Genomic DNA, 23,999 nt, shown 5'->3' with positions numbered 1-23,999 from the left:
TCAACCAAATATTTAGAAATATTGCTATATTTGGACAAAAACAAAAAATCTGGCCCTACGAATTTTACTTTTATGTTTTACTGTTTCTCTAGATCCATCCCCAGATATATGAAAGCAGATACAAACTATGTTATACAGGTTTGTGTGGTAAAAAAAGGTAACAAAATTACAGGAAAAATACTTATTTCAAATGGTGAGGATGGTGTATTATAAAGCCACATATTGATTCCTTTATACAATCACTTTAGCTGTCATAGGTAGAAAAAGTTTTAGACGCTAAAACTATTCTTCCTGGGAGTAGTTTTTTGCAGGTCATAATGAAATAAACGATAAAAAACAACTATTCAATATTTATCAAAATCAGCATTCAACAAAAATAAAAATGATTTTAACTCTGTTTGGTAAAATCTAATTTTATCACGGACCTCACTGTGTGAAACTCTGTCCAAAGCCACAAGTAACATCTTGTCACAACCGTTGTTAAATCATAGTAATATTATTGGTGGGTTAATATATAGGTTTTTAAATTAGAATGATTTCCTGGATAAAGTACATTTTTCAGAAATGATATCATAAAGGAAAATATGAGAACTATATTATTTTAAGTAATTTGTTAAGAAATACAATTTATCGCTATTTTGTGCATTTTCCTTTGATCTTTTTTTGTGATAATTTTCATATCATGCTCCTCGCTTGAGATGGAAAAATTATCGCTAGAAACTAAGGAGGTCACGTGGCGTGGCGTTGCTAACGAAATTGACATGAAATTGACAACGTCGTCATAGGTAAAATAGCGATAAATAGATTATCATTGGTCATCTCAACTCGATTGCTTTTCTCACTTTCGCTGTACCAGCTCAAGCGAGAAAATCAATTTCGTTGAGATGATCAACGATAATCTATAAGTATCAACAACTTTTGTTATCTTTTCCTTTCCTCTTGTTCTTTTAAATTCAAAGGACCTGTCTAAAAAAATATTTGGTGTCTGGTGAGAGTTGTCTCAAGAAAATCGATGACTATGCGTACTGACCCACCTCTATATGAAATGGATAGGGTTGCTCTGAAATAGACACAGACGAATGTCAAACTAAGAGTACACATGTAAAATAGGTACGAAGTAGCAAGAACATAGAAAAAACATGTCCCTAAAATATTTTATCAAACAGGCGTTTTACGGCTTTACAATTTCTTGTTTTCATGAAAAATTATATAACTTAATATTTGCGTTCATTGTCACTTAAAGAAACAAGGGGTCAACGTGCAAAAAAGGTCAACAAGAAAATATGGTGTTTTGGTTAGAAGCAATGTTAAAGGTTTTGTTGTTGTTATTTTTTGTTGACCTTCTGTTGTTCGTTGTTTTCCTCTCATGTCTGATGTGTTAGGGTTAGGGTAAGGGTCATGTTTGTCGTCCTGTCTACCCTGCCTATATATTATGTACTGGTCTTTTTTCTTTTTTTTTTGCTACTGGATGGACGTCTCTTTATAAAAGTAACTATCATGACATATTCAATAGAGAGTTAACATACACCAAAAGGATATTCAAACTAAATATACTAGCAACGCGAACCCCACCTTGATGGGAGTACATAAATAAGATAAATAATAGTTTATTCAACTGTCACATATGGATCTAAAATAAATTACAAAACAATATCATTAAAAAGGACCAATACCTAGCCTACTACAGATACGAGCATAATGAAGGAGTTGGAATATATAAACACCGTATGACAATACCAAAAGAACACCACCGTGCAAAAAGGGAAAATTAACAATAGGGAAAGAAATATTTTGTAGTAAAGATTAAAGGTTTCTGGTTTTATACTGAAATATCTATATCTAGGAACGGACAGTTGTTAAAACTGTGTTGATTTATAGTTAATGTTTAAGCTAAATTGAAAAAAACACGATAAATTATTTGATATTAGTTAAGGAAATCGTTAAAAGCCCCGACATATTAGTAGTCAATAAACTCAGATCTGTTCTATTGATTTTTTGTTGTCGGGATGTACAAGTACCCGGCCACGTCTACTTATGTTTTTGTCCATCTAATGAGTTAAGCCTTTTTCAACTGATTTTTATAGTTCGTTCTTATGTTGTACTTTTATACACTGTCCAAGGTAGGGGAGAGTTGGGATCCCGCTACATTATTTGTGTATGTGCCTGTCCCAAGTCAAGAGCCTGTAATTCAGTGGTTGTTGTTTGTTTATGTGTTACATATTTGTTTTTCGTTTATTTTTTTTAATATAAATAAGGCCGTTAGTTTTCTCGTTTGAACTGTTTTTCATTGTCATTTCGGGGCCTTTTATAGCTGACTATGCGGTATAGGCTTTGACCATTGTTGAAGGCCGTAATGTGACCTGTAGTTGTTAACGTATATGTCATTTTGCTCTCTTGTGGACCGTTGTCTTATTGGCAATCATACCATATCTTCTTTTTTATATCATCATAGATACGAGGATTGAAATTTTATATTTATGCCAGACTATTTATGCGTAACGTCTATAAAAGAGGGATGAAAAATACCAAAGGGGCAGTCAAACTCATAAATCTAAAACAAACTGACAACGCCATGGATAAAAATGAAAAAGACAAACAGAAAAACAATAGTAAACATGACACAACATAGAAAACTAAAGAATAAACAACACGAACCCCACCAAAAACTAGGGGTGATCTCAGGTGCTCCGGAAGGGTAAGCAGATCCTGCTCCACATGTGGCACCCGTCGTGCTGCTTATGTGATTACAAAATTTTAATCCGGTAAATAGTCTAATTCGGTAGGTCACATTCATGAAAGGGAAGGGAATTGTAGTTACAACGTAAGGAACATATCCGATATCATTTGTGAAACGGTTATTCCATAACGGTCAACCAACTCGTGATGGCGTCCGTAAAAAAATTACGAAGGGATGATTTCAACTTCATCATTTGGAACTCTTGGTTTAATAGCTTTCTTGTGAGCAGCAACCAAGAAAATCATGATAGGAAATGCAAGCACGGGAATATCGTACCAATTGGGATATTTATACCCCGTATGCAGGTTCTGCTGGAATGTTGCTACTTAGAAATGGAAAGTTCACAATTGGAAAGCTGAAATCATCTCTTTTGTCGTAAAGTTTTGTTTTCAACCGACCCTCATTGTCAATTTCTAGATGTAAGTCAAGATATGTAGCCGACTTAACTGTATCTGTAGTATCCTTTATCTCTAGTTCGATGGGATAGATGCGTTCCACATAGTCACCAAATTTTGAATTGTTTAGTGAAAGAACATCATCTATATAGCGGAAAGTAGAGTTAAAGGCTATTGCTAACTTCTTATCTTTCTTCCTAAGAAGTTCCTGCATGAAGTCAGCCTCATAATAATAAAGAAACAAGTCGGCAAGTAGAGGGGCACAGTTTGTTCCCATTGGAATGCCGACAGTCTGTTGAAAAACACGTCCTCCGAACGTAACAAATATGTTGTCAATCAAGAAATCAAGCATCTTGATAACATCAGTTTCAGAGAATTTTTTGTTTGAATCAGAGTGATCCTTTACAAAGTAGGATTTATCCCTACCTAAGACAAGATACTTGTATCGACGTTGGCCATTCTTTTTTATGAAGCAAAGCAATACCAACTCTTTCAATTTGTCTTTTAGTTTGGAATGTGGAATACTTGTGTAAAGAGTAGAAAAGTCAAATGTTTTAATACTGTTACAAGATGAAAGAGAGTTAGATTGTATGTACTCTAAAAGATCTTTGGAAATTTTAAGTATCCACATCTGATTCACGCCACCTCTAGAATAGGCAGTTTCACAATAACTTTGAAGCCCGTCTTTGATTGCTGATAAAATAGATGTTAATAATTTAGAAATAGGTTTCGTGGAGCACTTGGAAGACCCAGCAATATACCGTTGTTTGTAAGGACACTTATGTAGTTTAGGTATCCAATACAGTGATGGAAGATCCAGTTCTTCATCTTTGGTTGAAATTCCAAAGGAACATAGAACAGACCTATGATTATCCAGGATTTCTTCTTTGGTAAGTGTCGTGAGGGTATATGTTGAGTTTCCAAGTGAATTGTCAATACCTAATTCGTTTATCAAGCAGTTAATGTAATGACTTTTACACACAAAAACGATGTTATTTTGGGTTTTATCTGTGGGGACAACAACATATTTGTCATGGAGGTCGGATAGGTCTTTTGCAACATTTGGGTCTTTAAAGATTGACGTAGCATGGGCATTGATGGACCCATTCAGTTTCTTAATTCTGATTTGTATCAAGACTACAAGACTAATCAGTGACGGTCGAATAAATCACTCAACAGAGACCGAGATGAAACAATATTTTACAGGTTTTTGTGTAGTTTGTTACCAATACATATCAGGAATCATCGTATGGTCTGAGATTGGCTCAAGTTAAAGGAACAGTAAATGTCGCAGAAATGGCATGAAACCTTGGCTCGTTAAACTACAACTGAATGTCAAAAAATAATGCATGTATATCTTCTATTATCTGACGAATAATGGTAACAGTAGTATACCGCTATTCGAAAGTCATCAATAAATTGAGAGAGAATAAACTCGGGTTACAAACTAAAACTTAGAGAAACACACACATTTTAAAGGAAAACAAAAATACAAAACGACAGTGCAACACACTCAGAAACGAACTTTAAGATAACAACTGCCATTTTCATGATTTTGTACAGGACATTTGAAATATAACAGATAGATTTCTCTTAATATAGTTGAATGTTTGTATAGAAAGCACATAAAATCGGCGAAAACCCTTCCAAGTTTGTCTTAAAATCGTACAATCTGTAATACTACTCTATGGATTTTTCTTAAAAAGCTATATGTTGTTGATACATGAATTTGATAATATAAAATAATCAAACACCGACGTTGTTTTTTGTCTAATAAGTAATTTACCTGTTTATTGAGAAAAAAAATGTTGTGCGGCCTGCAACACGATCCCGTTACGATTATTTTGACGTTGTATTGTTTTTTTTCTTCAGAAAGCCACCACTTGGAATTATGTTAACCGTAAAAATGAAGTCTGTAACCCTATCTGGAGCTGGTATGTCAGTTAACTGCTATATTTATGTATTATTGTCATTTTGTTTATTTACTTTGGTTAAATCTTCTGACATCAGACTCGGACTTCTCTTGAATTGAATTTTAATGTGCGTATTGTTATGCGTTTACCTCTCTGCATTAGCTAGAGGTATAGGGGGAGGGTTGAGATCTCACAAACATGTTTAACCCCGCCGCATTTTTGCGCCTGTCCAAAGTCAGGAGCCTCTGGCCTTTGTTAGTCTTGTATTATTTTAACTTTAAGTTTTTTGTGTACAATTTGGAGTTTAGTATGGCGTTCATTATCAATAAACTAGTAAATATTTGTTTAGGGCCATCTGAAGGACGCCTCTGTGTGCAGGAATTTCTCGTTGCATTGAAGACCTATTGGTGACCTTCTGCTGTTGTTTGCTCTATGGTCGAGTTGTTGTCTCTTTGGCACATTCCCAATTTCCATTCTCAATTTTATAGTATTTGTAAGACAATACTAATTTGCTAATATGTGTGTATGACATTTGTGTTAATGCATATATTTACATAACAGTATCATTACATGAAAAGTCCTTTATATATTGAATACTCTTTTGCAAAGAGGAAAAGTATTTCTCCGATCATACATATCTTCCTAAATTAATGAAGGTAAGAATTCCAAATAGGATATTCAAACTTATAAATCGAAAATAAACATGAATTCGCAATTGCTAAAATAAGAAAAGACAAACAGCAGAATGCAAAACACAGCATAGACAGCTGAAGATTGAGCAACATAAATCCAAATAAAAACTTGGTCATATCAATTAACGAACACATCAAAATAAGACAGTTGTCTTAAAAGTACTGTTGCAAAACAAAAACATTATATATTCAAAACCAAAAATAAAAATTTAATTCCCAACTACCATGATGTTTTCAAGGTAATCCTTTAAATTATTCTTGTATTTGTAAGCAAATAAATGCCGGTAGTTTAATGATTTTTATGATGTGTGTATATCATCAAAAATGTATACAACATGTAATTTAGACAGAAACTATCAGAGAAAAACAAATCAATGAAAGTTACAATGTTGAAACTACGTAACAGGTGTAATAATCCATGTGTAGTTTATAAATTGACTCATTTATAATAATGTGTTGATTAAAAAGAAACCCTCGGTTAGTATGTTTATTATCATTTTATTGATTGTATTACCTATTGTACATTAGCTAAGCAATATCAAACATGGCAAACTCGTGAAATTCTAAATAAGATCGAACACCACCAGGAAACACGACCTGATGGTTGTCTTTCCGATATTGTTTTACATCTAACTCCCATGTTTTATCAATTTTGTATATGCATTGTGTCATAGATTAATTGTATTCGTTCAGTTTAAAAGAGGGACGAAAGATACCAAAGGGACAGTCAAACTCATTAATCGACAATAGACTGACAACGCCATGACTAAAAAGGAAAAAGAATAGTACACATACCGCAACATAGAAAACTAAAAAATAAGCAACACAAACCCCACCAAAAACTAAGGGTGATATCAGGTGCTCCGGAAGGGTAAGCATATCCTGCTACACATGTGGCACCCGTCGTGTTGCTTATGACATAACAAATCCAGTAATAATATTAATAAGTTTCTGCTTCTGCACTAGACATGCGCATATTTTAACTAAAATACATACTGTTAGTTAGCAACTTTCATAATGTGTCAATGTAGTGTTAAATATCGCGATCACTATGTTACGAAATTATCATTGCCTTTCTCAGCGGAGTCGAGTGATCTGAAAAATTATCCCTAGAAACAAGGGGAGCACGTGCGTTGTCAATGAAATTAAGAACTTCTTCATAGGTAAAATAGCGATAATCATATTATCATTGGTTATCTGATATTGATCGCTTTTCTCACTTTTGATGTACCGGCTCAAGCGAGAAGATCAATCTCGTTGAGATGACCAACGATAATCTATTATTATCTGGACGGTAATCTTGTGTCACATTGACATCTAAGTGTGGATATGGTATAGTAAAACTTTCTTATAACACTTTCTGTCTAACATTATTGTAAACTTGCAATGTTTGCCATCCGACATTGAACATTAGTGACTCGTCATTATAAAATTTTCAAACCAATTTTTCTAACTTAATCGATTGTAGATATATATTAACTATGAAACTATCAGGTCGTTATGGTTAATAAAAGTCAAAATATATGCCATATCTACAGACTAAATGGTAATTAACACAATCATCACCGTAACTAACAATAAATCCGTATATCAATTGAAATATATAGGCGGTAGTTCGAATCATAAATCTTTAATTGTTGTAGACTGTGTTGACCTTTAAGAAGTATTGTTTTAAAATCCTAATACTTCAACTGGTTTGCCGATCCCTTTACATGAACACTTATCTTTACGACAAAAGAGATGATTTTAGCTTTACATGAACACTTATCTTTATGACAAAAGAGATGATTTCAGGTTTCCAATTGTGAACTTTCCAATTTTTAGTAGCAACATTCCAGCAGCACCTGCATACGGGGTATATATCTTCCAATTGATACGATATTCCCGTGCTTGCATTTCCTGTCATGATTTTCTTGATAGAGGGTTGCTGCTCACAAGGAAGCTATGAAACAAAGAGTTCAAATGGTGAAGTTGAAATCATCCCTTCGTAAATTTTACGGACGCCATCACGAGTTGATTCACCGTTATGGAAACCGTTTCACAAATGATATCGGATATGTTCCTTTCGTCGTAACTACAATCCCCTTCCTTTTCATGAATGCGAATTAGACTATTTACCGGATTTGTTATCACATAAGCAACATGACGGATCACCTGAGATCACCCTTAGTGTTTTGGTGGGGTTCGTTTTGTTTATTCTTTAATTTTCTATGTTGTGTCATGTGTGCTGTTGTTTGTTTGTCTTTTTCATTTTTAGACATGGCGTTGTCAGTTTGTTTTATATCTATGAGTTTGACTGTCCCTTTGGTATCTTTCGTCTCCCTTTTTTTTATATAGCTCGGTACATATTTACAAAAAGGTTTTAAAACTATGTCTAAATATTGCTTAGTCTGTGGGGGGGGGGGGGGGCACGCTGGACCTGCAATGATGGGTCTAAGTTTAAGATCCGACGGTTTTTGTACTTTTCTGTATTCGTTTTGTTTGTAGAATTAAGGTCGATTGTATTTCCTTTGATTTATGAATTTTTGAAAGGCCATAAAAATTACTCGTTTTCCTTTCGAAATTTTTCAATAATCATACTTCTTTTCCGTAGTTGCCGTTGTGTTTTTGTTCAGTACGGTATTCATTCTTCTCTTGACTAGATGGTCTATATTGTCAGGAATTTCCGAGTAAAATGTTGAATCATTAAGTTGTTCTTCAACTTTAAATCTACAGTAGTCTGAATCCATTATTACTATTGCTTCCCCTTTGGAATGGACATACCTAATAATAATACGATTTATCTCCCTTTATATATAATCAACGACAACTATGACGTTATATACTTACCGTTACATAGTTACGTTAATCATGTATAGTTTCATCTGAAGATTGTTAATTAAAACATGAAAGTGTTAGTAAATTAAAACTATTCATACCGGAAATGATGGATTTATTAGTAATCTATATATATTTCTATACCCAAGAACATTTATTATATATATTTATATATATATATTTATATATAGCAAAAGTAAATAAACACGGTGTACAGAATGTATATAATAATATTTTTAAATTTGCAAACTACATTTCACATCAAATAATAACAGTTCGTTAAAATATTGTCACTAGCGCTTTCATGCCTTCTGGCAATCTTCAGGCGACGTTTTAACAATGTCCTTGACGACACTGCCGTTGGTAACGTTTATTACGTTACAATAACGATAAGGGGAGATAAATCAAACGTGTTTAAGTAGATCCGTTTAATTTTGGCTGAAAGTCCTTTATAAAGTGTGCTTCCTCTGCCAGTCTTTTATATTTGTTCGATTCGTTCATTTTATAGAACGGATATACGGTAAATTTTCCACTACTGCACGTTTCGAAATGTTCGCTCACATCTTGCATTCGTGTGGATGGATCTCGTATCTGTTGTCTGTGAACACGAACTCTTTGACAAATTGAGTTACCAGTCTGTCCGATGTACCATTCCTTGCAAGTGCTGCATACAATACAGTAAATAAGGTTTACCGTTTTGCAATTCATGTCTGCATTTGGAATAATGGTTTGGCCGTTTTTCAATGTTATTTGCGGGCCGGTTGCCATGTATTCACAAAGACCACATCTAGGGTCATTACATTTTGAAACGTTGTATTGTATTCCATTTGGGTCATAAAACTTAGCCCTTGTTAAAATCTTTTTAAGATTTAAAGGCTGTCTTTTACTTTTCAGGAATTTTTCTGTAGGGAAAAGCTTTTTTAATTTTTTCGTTTTTTGTAAAACTGGCAAATTTGCTTTTATGACGTTGAATATGTCAGGATTGTACGGGTTATGAGTGCTAACAAACGGGATAAGTTCTGTATTACTCTCTTTGCGTGCTGTGGACCTGAGTTCCGTCATTGGTATAGCTTTTGCCTTTTCTATTCCCTTTTCTATTAGTGGGGTTGGATAGTTTTGTTCTTTCAAAAACACCTTCAGTTCATTCAAACGTAATTCCTTCGTGAAATCATCACTCACAATTGTACATACACGTCGTGCTAGACAAAACGGGATGTTTCTTTTCGTATGTGAAGGATGGCATGAATGAAAATTCAGGTATTGGTGGGTGTCCGTCTTCTTATAATATATATCTGTGGTTAAGGTTGTTCCATTCTTTAATATTAAAATATCTAGAAATGGCAGTCTTTGTATATATTTATATATATACGTTTAGGGGCCAGCCAAAGGACGGTTCCGGGTGCGGGAATATCTCGCTGCATTAAAGATCTATTGGTGACCTTCTGCTGTTGTCTGTTCTATGGTCGTTGTCTCTTTGACACTTTCCCCATGTTCATTCTCAATTTTGTGACACCAGAATATGAATATATCGATATCGTATTTGGTCTGTAAAATGATGCAATTAGCATATCAACATATTGATAACATGTTGTTAATGGGGCATATAAAGCGGGACTGTGAAAAATATCAGGATGACGAAACAAGGCGAGAAATGGGAGAATACGCAGACGAAATCATTGAGGGGAGACGTGGTCAGTCACAAAGCTTTGACGAATCCATAACACCGTGTGACACAGGTATAGAAGACACACATGTGATTCCAAAATCAAAAACTTTAATACTTGGAGCATCAAATGGTAAACGGTTGGGAGATTTTAGCCCTGATGTTATTAATGCGTCTGTGTCTGGTGCCTCCTTTGAGAATATAGATGAACTTCTTAATCATACTCTGTCCATCATGGATGACACAGATGCAATTGTCGAAAAGGTGGTCATTTGTCTCGGGACTAATGATATCACTCGTAATAGAAGTGACCCAGAGGAAGTGAATGTAAACGCTACGAGTGCTGTTAACTGTGTGAAATCAAGATTTCCAAATGCCAAAATTGGTCTCTGCACTATCATTCCTCGAAAAGGCAAAGGACAGAGCATTCTAAAATTGAATGAAACAACACAATCTGTAAACAATTGTCTTGCTAAGGATAGTTCTGTATCTCTGATTGACACTTTTAATATATTTTGTCAAAATGGTAATGCTGTGAGGCCACTTTATGACATTAATGACCCTAGCGGCGTACATATCAGTGATAAAGGGGTAGATAAATACATTGTTGAATTGTCCTCATTTTTTGGTAATACTTATGTAGTTGAGGCAATTGTTCACACACCAGCTCTGCGAAAACGCAATCTGAGTTCAAATACTACCCCTTCATCTACTGAAAAGCAAGGTAAACATCACAAAAGTATCTAGGATGGACTCCGTAACAGGAGTGATCTGTTGAGTACTGAGAAAAATTGTTTTTCAAATAATACTCTGAAATGTATTTGCCTAAATGTATGTGGGTTGAGATCAAAGCTTAAGTCTCCTGAATTTCAGGAACTGATGCTGATGTATGATATACTTATATTTTTGGAATCAAAGACTGATGAATTTGACATTCTAGGGATGCCTGATGGGTATAAGTATTTTGCTAAGCATAGAACAAAATTTAAAAAGAAGTCGGGTGGTATAATTATTTGTTTTAAGAGTAATCTAGAAAAGTTTTTGAAATTTCCAAAATCTAATTCTGAATTTGTACAGTGGGTAGTATTGGAAAAGGGGTTAGTTGATTTTTTATAAAAACTTGTTAATGGGTTGTATGTATCTTCCACCTGAAAATACTAAGTATACAAGCAATGAGGCGTTCATAGAGGTTGAAATTGAAATGATAGAACTTGTTAATAAGTATGATGGTCAACCTCTAATTGTTGGTGATTTGAATGTCAAAACCAAATTGTTAGATAATGTTGTCATCCCTGATGACGGTCTTTTTGATATACTGGATGATTTTGAAGATTTTGTGTCATATTTGTACGATTACCAAAATTTATGTGACAATAATGTATCTTTAAAGCGATGTTCAAAAGATGGCAGTGTGCCTAATAACTATGGGTACTAACTTATAGATTTTTGTAAACGTAACAATTTGTATATTGGTAACAGTAGGTTACCAGGTAATGAATATATGATAGGCTTGACTACATGTAATAGTGTATCTCTTATTGATTATTTATAACTGTCCTCCAACATTTTTTCACTGATAAAAGAATTCAATGTTCTCGAATTCAATCCACTTTTTTCTGATGTCCATTGTGGCCTATGTTTTTGTTTTCATGCTTCAGTGAACATTTTTACTACACATTCCGATGATAATTGTAGTAGTCAGCGTGGTCATGCGCGATGGGTTCCAGACAAGGAAAACCGGTTTATTGAGACACTCGTCAGTGACGTTACAAAACTAGACGAGATATCACTGCTTTTGTCGGAGGACAGTAGCGATCCAAAAGAACGAATCAATGCAGTCGTTGACAAAATATGTGATATTTTTAAGAGCACTGCTAGTCGTGTTTTTAAGCCAAAGGGAAGAACCTATCTGTCTGGTTCTTCTAACCAACTTTGGTTTAATAAACAATGCAGAGATAAGCGAAAGTTTTTCCATAAAGTGAAAAACCGTTACAGTTTTAATAAAAATAAAGCGAACCGAGATGAGATGAAAAAGTGCGGGAAAGTTTACAGAGCCGAAATGAATAAAAGTTTTGAGAGTTTTTAACATGCACTAGAATCTGACATGCGTAAACTTTAGAAAAAAGATTCTGGTGAATTTTGGAAAATCTTGAAAAGATTGGATAGAGGGGGGTCTGATAAAGATATCCAAATTACTATTGATCAATTATATGATTATTTTAAGTCATTAAATAAGAGCGATGTTCCAGATAATGATATTGATTTTGAGGATTTAGTTAATAGTATAAAAAGTCAGGGGGTTATTGAAATTATAGATCAGGAAATTACAGAGGACGAAATATTGTCAGCTGTTAAAAAATTATGTAATGGCAAAGCGCCAGGGGAAGATGGGATTGTCAACGAATATATAAAAAGCACGGTGAATCAATTTTTGCATTTTTACACTAAGTTATTCAATTTAGTGTTTGATTCTGGAATCGTTCCCAAATCATGGCTTATTGGTATCATTAAGCCGTTATTTAAAAACAAGGGGGATCCAAATAATTTGGATAATTACCGAGCTATTTGTCTTACATCGAATTTAGGAAAAGTGTTCACCTCTATACTTAATTCAAGACTTAATGCTCTGTCAGACGAGATCGGGATTATAACTGATGCCCAGGGTGGTTTTCGTAAGGGGTATTCTGTGCAAGATAGTATGTTTATCATGCATGCTTTAATTTCACTATATTTGAGTTCGGGAAAGAAATTATTTTGCGCTTTTGTAGATTTTAAAAAAGCTTTTGATACAGTGTGGAGGGTGGGACTATGGCAAAAATTATTAAAATATAACATTGGTGGAAAAATGTTTATAGTTATATTGAGCATGTATACGGATATTAAGTCTTGTGTTAAAAATGGAGAACTAAAAACAGATTTTTTCCCGTGTGAGGTAGGTGTAAGACAGGGAGAAAAAATGACACCTTTTCTCTTTGCCTTATACCTGAATGACTTGGAGGAATATCTGGATGAAAACTCTGTTGAAGGTCTAACATTTATGAATGACAAATTTACAGAGAATCTTGATTTGTATATCAAGTTATTTATTCTTCTGAACGCCGACGACACTATTATTTTTGCGGAGTCGGCAGAAGGGTTGCAAAAGGCTCTGAATGTTTTTGAGCAATATTGTTTTGAGTGGAAACTCACTGTGAATGTATCAAAAACTAAGATTGTAATTTTTTCAAAGAGAAAGTTTAATAAGAATGTTACTTTTAAACTATGTAATGAAATTATTGAAATTAAAGACTCATATGTTTATCTTGGTCTGCTGTTTAATTACAAAGGGAAACTTCTTTCAAGTTCGAAAAAAAATTGGTAGACCAAGCTCAAAAAACACTTTATGCTCTATACAAGAAGGTACAAAATATCTCACTCCCGACTGATTTACAGTTAAAATTATTTGATGCATTGGTGGTTCCTATTTTGACCTATTCCTCGGAAATATGGGGGTTTGAAAATAAAAACAATACTGAAAAATTACATCTACAGTTTTGTAAGCGCATTTTGGAGGTGTGATCCTCTACGCCAAATTTTATGGTGTATGGAGAACTTGGAAGATTTCCACTTGAACTGCAGATCAAGTTAAAAATGGTATGTTTTTGGCACAAGCTTGCAACAAACGATAACAAATTACCGGGTAAACTGTACAAGTTACTTTGGTACATGCATGAGCATGAAGGTTATAATTTCAAATGGTTTAACTATGTATATTCCGTGTTTAATGACTGTGGCTTTTGTGAAGTATATAATATTCCGGAGCAAGTTGATTATAATTATATTAAAACTAATGTGAGGTAGCGTCTCCAGGACCAGTTTATTCAAAAATGGTTCTCTGATATAAATAACTCATCAAGGGGGGAATTTTATTTACACTTCAAAGAAGAGTTTTGCTTAGAACCATATCTGTTAAAATTGAGGCGGGGTCATAGAGTTAATATATGTAAACTAAGGGTATGTAATACAAAGTTTCCCATTGAAACAGGAAGATGGAGAAATGTACCACGAAATGAGAGACTTTGTCCATTTTGTAAAGCTGGTCTTGGGGATGTGTACCACTATATATGTATATGTACCAATTGTGAAGTTAAAGATTTAAGGGGGAAGTTCATACCTCTATATTATTCAAAATATCCGAATGTTAAAAAAGTACTGGGTATGCTTAAATATTGTAATAATAATGTGCTGTCTAAGCTGTCAATTTTTATTCAAAAGGTAGAAAAGATGCTTGTCTGATTTAAAATTGCAATAAAGAAAGATTTATTTCTGAAGATGTATAATATAAAAATGTATACTGAATGTATTATGAAATATGTTGTGATTTATATTGTGTATAATATGCTCCTGTTACGCAGTCTTCTGCGGCTGAGTTTTCTTTAATAAACTATAAACAATGCTCTCAACAAACTTTCTAAAACACAACATCACACTCATTTAAGTTTTTGGGAAAGTTTCCCAAACAAGAAAATTATAAGAAGCAGTCAAGAGCGAATTTTGGAAATGCACGCCTGGTGCAGTAAAACTGGTACTGATAATATTATGACTATGAGCAAATGTAACATTATTGATTTAATATACAGATATATGAACTCGTAACCGGTACAAATGAAACCTTCAGCAGTCTGTATGCCTACTCAGAACGCACTTAACATTATCTTTATCAGATAAATCCTATATCTGCTATTTTATGATTGTTTCATATATGAGAAAAGGTCTGATGAATATGTCATCTTGGCCAGACTAGACATTTACAGGTCAAAACTAGATAAGACCTGTTTAATGGCAGCTTAATTTAATCCAATCATTGATTTATCCATCCCTCCACTATTCATACCTACCTCTATATATCAATACATCTTTCTTTAATCCATCTATACATCCGGTTCTCAATACTTCCGTCCCTTTATCCCTGTCTTAATTTCTGCCTCAATTCATTCTTGCATTTATTCATGCCTCCATTCCCCTACCTATATTTCGTCCTTTTACCACCCACACCTCTCCATTCTTCCATCCCACTATCAATCAATCGCTTCATCAATACATTCCTGGCTCTATTAGATAAATAGTTTTTTCTCCTTTGAGATTTTGCTCCTTTTATCAATATTTTGTCTTCCATTGTTTTGCAACTTTACAGTTACTAGCATTATTACGTATCACTTATATCAAAGACAAAGACAAAGAGGAAATAATCCGAATCTGAGCAATTTAAACACACATGGTATGCGAAAAAGTAGATGTTACCACAAACTAGTGTTAGGATAGATAAATCATACAGAGAAAAGAGTTCGGTACGCGATGTTATTATCAAACCCGCGCTAACTGTTTGATATTAAACTGACTGGTTTTAAATACGCAACACTCATTTTGTACAATTTTTTTTACCACTTCATGTTTGATCCTCATACAACTACCGTTCGTGCTTATCATACTTCTTTCTCTTTCGAAAAAAACAACAGCTGACTTACTTGTCGTTATTGAACATACCGTATTACTGAGATCGCACGAATGTCAGAAAGGGAAATTACGAACCAATACAAGGCTTTTTCAATTTGTTTTCTTTGTGAAACGGTTCTTTCAATCATTGGACACACTGAAATCAGTTAAAATGTTACATCTCCATATTGCTCAGATTTATGAATAAAAAACTGAATCAACTCATTAGAATACTACAAACAGGAAAACGTAACTTGCTGCAACCAGATAATTTTACGCCAGAGACTCGTCTTACTGTCCTTTCAACGATGATACTGTAAGACGGGATTTGTTGAAGACCTGATCACCATGAATGCAACGTCAAAATGATTTGATAAATATGAAACAAACTTATGCAATGGGGTGTAAGAATTATTTTATTTCAAATTTGTGTCGAATTAAATTTGTAAAAGTATTGTAATGATTAAAATGTTAATAAGGTCTATTCATCTGCCAAGGTCAGTTATAATATGGATTTAATTTGCTTTAATAATTATCGCATTGGAACAAACATATAGTACATAATAATGTTTTGTCAAATACTGTAAATTCAACCATTGTTTTCAATTTTGCAAATTTCAAAACGCATTTTAGTCCAAAACAACTAAAACATTGTTATATTATACATCTAATGCCGTATGACATCCTTTGTTAATAATGGTTTGTTGAATACTGTAAATTTAGATTGTTTTTTCCTTCAATATTACAAAATTATAAATCACATTTTTAGTCCAAAAACGTCGATTTCGTTGTAATATTACACATCTAATGCCGACATTCTTTGTTCGCTATCCAACTTGTTTGGTACCACGTGTATAGTTTTTCTCACACAGAACAATATATAAATTCAACAATCTCATGTCGTGTATACGGAGCTGCCCAGAAATTATCTTTCTCTTTTAGGTAATTACTACAAACAATTTCATTGTCGGCAACTGATTTCAAGTATACCACCAGCGCCTTTGGTGATTTGAAATCTAGTGTTTGGTATAAAAGTCCCACCAGGCAAAATATCCTTTACATTTGGTGCTCCTTGGTAAACTGGAATTAGGTTGAAGTCCAATCTCCGGCGCAGAGATCACATATCCGTTCCGTTCAATACTACGTAACACTACACTCATATTAAGTGTAGTATTGCGGAGCACGTAAGGAACGGATATGATCTCTGCGCCGGAGATTGGTTGAAGTCCTCTTGATACAACCGAAATGCTTTTTCCGTAACGTAGTCTTCACACAGGGAATTTTCAAAAGTTAAATAAAATTTATAATCACCACCTAAATTTTTGAAACATGAGTCATCCATCCAGGTAGAACACGGTTTGCCACATTTTCCGTATACGTCAACATCGATGTATTTCTTCAGCTCTGCTACATAGTTGTTTCTTGAAAAAATCAGAATTACAGTTGCTTACTACCCAGTCAACATTTTTTGTCTTTTCCCTATATATATATCAGAATAAGTTTTTGCTGCTGGTACGCTCCTTTGTGCGAATTCTCCGTATGGAAGATATATATCTGAATCTGATCTGTAGCTATATGTCCAATCAAAATTATTTCTCCATTTCGTTTTCATAAAGTATTTCCTAGTGTGGATATTCGATTCATCTGACATGAATATCCACGTCTGATTGTTTGCTTTGTTTGGTATGGTAACACTATTCATTTCACTATGATGAAACAAAACAGCGTCGCTTCTGTTCCGATCAGCTATGTTGTTTGATAATTCACAATGATTAAATGCACAGTTTCGAAATTTGTATTTGTACAAATATGCCGCTATCCAAAATGGTTTTGTTTACCATAACACAGTGAAAATTTATGTGAATTCCTTCTTATTTGTTGTCATTTCATTGTTATCTGATAATTTCGGTATGTTAATTAAGGTCTTTCCTTTTTCAAAAGGGAAAGACCTTACTGTATTTCTTCTGTTTATTATTATTCTTTTTCCGCCAAACTTTGACAAATTTATCCGCGTTAACCGTAAGACGTGTCGCTTTCATGTTCACACTTTGTATCGGTGTCATGAATACCTATCCGGAACTCACCCTGTGAGTCGAAACATTTTGTCAGTTCGGAGTAATCCCTCCGAAACCCCAAAACCTTGTTATCGTCCCAACACCGTAACCGTAATAGGTAGAAAAAAAGCGAAGGGTGAAATTTGTTAAGGACCAGACCCTGGTTCAATCTTCGTTACATTTGGATCGAAAAGATTCAATGACTCATTGGTAGGGTTATGCCCCTATTAAAATTAACCAGTGTCGGTTGGCCACCAAAACTCAGAAACCGTAAGTGTTAGACACTTAGGATCTTCACCATTCATCATCAATTCATGTGACTTTGAAAAATAACTCAAGGTCAAATGTATATGTTGACCTTGACCTTTGACCGAACACCTTGTTAGCGGATAATCTCAGCAACCTTAATACTTTCAGAAGTGTTGTATAGTGGAAAATGTTTGGGTCATTAATGCGCAACTTTGTTACATTTTGACCAAAGAGATTTTACCTTTCTGTAAGGGGCATAACCCCTGTTTTAGATTTCTGAAAAGAGAAAATCAGCTTTTACTAAAGAACCAAACGTCCTAGCCCCATGGGGTCTTCAGCAATGACATTGGGGACTATTGACCTTGACAAAGGTCAAAAGGTCAAAGGTCAATGTCATGTCCCATATAGCGAATTATGTGTTTTTGACCTTATTTAAAGGATTTTCAGTGTGTTTTAAAACTTTTCGATACATTCTACGTCTATTGGAACATGTTTTTTTACATTACAAAAGGAAAGACCTCTCAGTTGTTCAAGAAAAATTGACATTTTAATTGTTTCTGTATTAGGCCATGTAGACCGGGTTATTTTTGCTAGAAACCTTAACTTCGTTCCTCTATTTTGAAAAGTGTTCACATGATATCCTATACTTAAGATTCCAATAACTGTGAATATCAACATTGTCACCCTTACGGATATACAATCCGTTATATAAGACGACTTCATTTACAAAAGATCTGTTATGTAAGAGGGTTATTAATCCAAAGTAACAACTTCTATGCTGCTCCAGATAAATATAGGCTGATTATATTACGTATGAGTTTACTGCAGTATATCAATACTTTTTTATCGAACACATTTTTAAAAACAGTTTATAAAATTGATCAAGATCTTTTACATTCGCCTGTGCAGCTCGTTTTCTGAGGAGAAAGAAGAAAATCGGAACTGAGAAAACAAAAGACAACTTTTTATTAAATACTTTATACATTCGGTATTCTGAAAATAACAACATGTAGTATGACCTGTATATAATATTTATACACAAATTATCATATACAGATGTTCATAATGTTTCCGTGAATGAAGGTATTAATTACGAGTGGACAAAATGTCTCTTAAAAGTTACTAGTATCAATGAATGGAAGGTATTTGTTAAGAGTGGACAAAATGTCTATTAGGTTACTAGTATCAATGAACGAAGATATTTGTTAAGAGTGGAAGACGAAACGCTGTTAGATTACTAGTATCAATAAATGGAAGGTATTAGTTAAGAGTGGACAAAATGTCTATTAGGTTACTAGTATCAATGAATGAAGATATTTGTAAAGAGTGGAAGACGAAACGCTGTTAGGTTATTAGTATCAATGAATGAAGGTATTAGTGAAGAGTGGACAAAATGTCTATTAGGTTACTAGTATCAATGAATGAAGATATTTGTTAAGAGTGGAAGACGAAACGCTGTTAGGTTATTAGTATCAATGAATGAAGGTATTAGTTAAGAGTGGACAAAATGTCTCTTAGGTTACTAGTATCAATGAATGAAGATATTTGTTAAGAGTGGAAGACGAAACGCTGTTAGGTTATTAGTATCAATGAATGAAGGTATTCGTTAAGAGTGGACAAAATGTCTATTAAGTTACTAGTATCAATGAATGAAGATATTTGTTAAGAGTGGAAGACGAAACGCTGTTAGATTATTAGTATCAATGAATGAAGGTATTAGTGAAGAGTGGACAAAATGTCTATTAGGTTACTAGTATCAATGAATGAAGATATTTGTTAAGAGTGGAAGACGAAACGCTGTTAGATTATTAGTATCAATGAATGAAGGTATTAGTGAAGAGTGGACAAAATGTCTATTAGGTTACTGGTATCAATGAATGAAGATATTTGTTAAGAGTGGAAGACGAAACGCTGTTAGATTATTAGTATCAATGAATGAAGGTATTAGTGAAGAGTGGACAAAATGTCTATTAGGTTACTAGTATCAATGAATGAAGATATTTGTTAAGAGTGGAAGACGAAACGCTGTTAGATTATTAGTATCAATGAATGAAGGTATTAGTGAAGAGTGGACAAAATGTCTATTAGGTTACTAGTATCAATGAATGAAGATATTTGTTAAGAGTGGAAGACGAAACGCTGTTAGATTATTAGTATCAATGAATGAAGGTATTAGTGAAGAGTGGACAAAATGTCTATTAGGTTACTAGTATCAATGAATGAAGATATTTGTTAAGAGTGGAAGACGAAACGCTGTTAGATTATTAGTATCAATGAATGAAGGTATTAGTGAAGAGTGGACAAAATGTCTATTAGGTTACTAGTATCAATGAATGAAGATATTTGTTAAGAGTGGAAGACGAAACGCTGTTAGATTATTAGTATCAATGAATGAAGGTATTAGTGAAGAGTGGACAAAATGTCTATTAGGTTACTAGTATCAATGAATGAAGATATTTGTTAAGAGTGGAAGACGAAACGCTGTTAGATTATTAGTATCAATGAATGAAGGTATTAGTGAAGAGTGGACAAAATGTCTATTAGGTTACTAGTATCAATGAATGAAGGTACTCGTTAAGAGTGGAAGACGAAACGCTGTTAGATTATTAGTATCAATGAATGAAGGTATTAGTGAAGAGTGGACAAAATGTCTATTAGGTTACTAGTATCAATGAATGAAGATATTTGTTAAGAGTGGAAGACGAAACGCTGTTAGATTATTAGTATCAAAGAATGAAGATATTAGTTAAAAGTGGACAAAATGTCTCTTAGGTTACTAGTATCAATGAATGAAGGTATCAGTGAAGAGTTGAAAAAATGTATCTGAGGTAACTAGTATCAATGACACTTGATAAAGACGTTACCATCTGTTCATCTATGATTGAATAAACATGTGTTAATATAGTAGGTTGAAATATTTATGACTTAGTATCGATGGTTTGTAAACCGTATTTTGTTTTCTGAAGAGTGAAACAAGTAATGTAGTTATAAACTACTAAAATAGCAGCAGGATAGTATATCATGAACAGACGGGGCCACAACGTCGTTCGCTCATTACTAGCAAGTATTATGTTGACAAGTATGTGTATAATGTTTCTAATGGTATATACTCTTGACGTTAGTAATACAGCCACGTCACCATTAAATGAAATATCAAAATCAATAATGGAAAACAACGTGTTAGTAATTACAAATACAGATCTTTCACTAAGACGTTCTATCACAAATGGTCAGAAGGAAACTATGACAAAAAATAAAATGACTGTCAAACATGGTGCAATGTTTGGCAAGAATGTTAATCCACATCCATATAGATATATAAGTAAGCCATCTGCTGTTTGTAATTTTACTGTTAATAATGCTCATCAAAATTTACTAATCTTAGTCAAATCAAACGTGTTTCAAATTGGACATCGCATGGCCATCCGAGCCACATGGGGCAACTTAACAAACAGTGCGAGACACATAGCATTTTTATTGGAATATTCACCCTAGTCGAATCGTTTATTAAGATGGAATTTAATGTATATAATGATCTGATCCAAGAGGACTTCAACGACCAATATCGGAACAATACTTTAAAAACGATCATGGGATTTAAGGTAGCACAATACAAAGATTGTTTTACTTCCAATCACTAACCTTTGAAATGCTGTAACTTTCTTATGAATGCATAGAAAATAACAAAAGAGGTATATATAGATAGATAAAAGATAAATCTTTTAAATGAATGCAATATTTTTATTATGCAATCATTATGTAATCAATTATTATGTAATTAGTGGCAAAATGTGGGTAAGTTCACTTGAATGAATTTAGCTCTATCATCTCTTTAACTATACAGAAAATTTTAACGAAATCTTAATCAACACATCATGGGTTTCAAAAGGGTGTCTCAGATTGTCTCTATGGTATTCCATTCTCCCATAAATCTCTAATAAGTGTAAACATCCTAACCACATAAAAGAAGATAATGTTTAATTAGGTGTAAAATTTGTTCTATACATTCTATCTGAAATCTGAGACACCCTTTTGTAGATAATGACCATAAGAACAACATATAATAAAATCAACCCTCTAGGGATACCTATGACGAAGCTAATTTCATTTGAAAGTGGAAATTTGGTGAAAAATATTTTAGACACAGTTAACATTATAATTGGTTACATAATTGTTACATAATACTAACATTGCATTAATTTGAAAGAGTAATCTGTTAGCTATCCAAAACTATCACTTTTATTAATTTCCAAACGTTATTAAGAAAGTTACAGCATTTTAAAACTTGGGAGTAGGAGTTATAAAATCTTTGTATTGTGCTACCTTAACTGGGCTGCCTACCACAGTAGGCAAGCTAAATTCGTTTTATTTGTAGATGACGACTATTTTGTCAATATCCCTAATCTAATTAATCTCATTGAAGATATTGAAAAATCTGCACAGCAAAGTGTGTTCATTGGTCGCATACAAAAGTTCGGGAACGTTCACAGAAATAAATATAATAAATGGTACGTATCTACTGAAGAATATCTTAACATAAAGTGGCCTCCTTTCATCAGTGGTGGGTCAATGTTATTGTCTATGGACGTGGTTACAAAGTTTGCAAATGCCTTCCCGTACGTAAAATCGATATCTCTTGACGGTGTCTACCTTGGAATGGTTGCTAAAACTCTTACGATAACAATGACACATAACGAGAGATTTGAAACTCGATTCTTAATTAAAAAGCTTGATAAGTTGATTACTAACCACGACTTTGGCTCGCCAAATGTTCTCGTAGGCGAATTTAACAGATTATTGCAGAGGAAAAAAGCTAGATCAACTTTTACAAAATAGAAAAACGTGATTAGTTAAAATGTGTATTAGTTGTTAACATGTTTGCCTAATATAAATATAATATAATATACAATATAAATGTATAAATGTATTTGTATCAAGAGATGCTTGCCTTTGCTTTGCGTAAATACCTCTTGTTTGCCTTTTGTTTGCTCATGCTTGACATCGAAACCACATTCTCAAACTCAAAACAAGTATATAGAGAGTAATGACATTGTTGTTTTTGTTATCGATTAAGTATCAAGCATGCCAGCCAATTTTATATCAACAAATACAATATTATTATTCTTTTTATCGGTAATTTGTCTTAACTGTATGTATTTTTAGTGGAAAATATGAAATAAAAAAAAATACGCTTACAAAACATGGTTTTCGTTGATCGGTAATATGAATGAAGTTTGGATAATTCATTGATAAATTAACGTGGACTGACATGAACATGTGAAAAAGTGACGTCGTTGCACTGATTCATGATGTCAATGCCTAATATTTTAGAATAGTAAGACCTGTCGATGATCTAGAAAATATCGTAAGTGACATTAGAGAGAAAATAAACGAATTGCCGATAGATTAAAATGATCTTGAATTTTCAATCTTCTTATTTCATAAATCGGTTATGTAAAACCAAATCCAGTTCCGTTCCAAAACAGCGGGAAACACATCATTTATAAGAGAAACACAACGTAACAATAGAAACACTGAAATGCAACAAAACAACATACATAGAAAGAGATAGCTGATGAAAACTGCCATTTTCTCGACTGGATACAGAAAATATGGAGAACGATACAACATTGACTTTAAAACTACTAAGTTGAACATAAATTTACAGTATCAAGGTTAAAGAGGAAAATATTGACAATGCAGACCATGGTTTACCTATCAACTGATACATTCTAAAGTATATTGAATAGTTGTATAAATGATTTAACGTATAATCAGAAGAACTATCAGATATGTACTACATCGTAAAAAATCAGTTTTACATTGCTTAAAAATGTTATATTATTGTTTCGAGAAATGAATATTAGCATTCAGCATCAGTAGCGTTTCGGGTAAAAGATAAACAAGGCAAATATCTAATTGTGTAAAGCTGTGTACACTCTGCTTTATGACAAGAAAAAATAAAATTATAAACATTTTTGTTTATAAATACGGGATAAAGAAACGT

The 23,999-nt window shown here is 33.4% G+C and overlaps 1 protein-coding gene across 1 annotated transcript; it reads left to right on the top strand.

The window, feature by feature from the left end:
- Positions 1 to 21,504: 21,504 nt before the first annotated feature.
- On the top strand, positions 21,505 to 22,828 carry LOC139518621 (beta-1,3-galactosyltransferase brn-like). The gene is made up of 2 exons (XM_071310097.1): positions 21,505 to 21,594; positions 22,436 to 22,828. The coding sequence occupies exons 1-2, from the start codon at positions 21,505 to 21,507 to the stop codon at positions 22,826 to 22,828; spliced, it is 483 nt and encodes a 160-aa protein (XP_071166198.1).
- The last annotated feature ends 1,171 nt before the right edge of the window (positions 22,829 to 23,999 follow it).

The sequence above is a fragment of the Mytilus edulis genome, chromosome 4 (assembly GCF_963676685.1).
Source record: "Mytilus edulis chromosome 4, xbMytEdul2.2, whole genome shotgun sequence".
Taxonomy (NCBI): domain Eukaryota; kingdom Metazoa; phylum Mollusca; class Bivalvia; order Mytilida; family Mytilidae; genus Mytilus; species Mytilus edulis.
The sequence above is the reverse complement of the archived record's forward strand: the minus strand, read 5'-3'. Positions and strand labels throughout refer to the sequence as shown.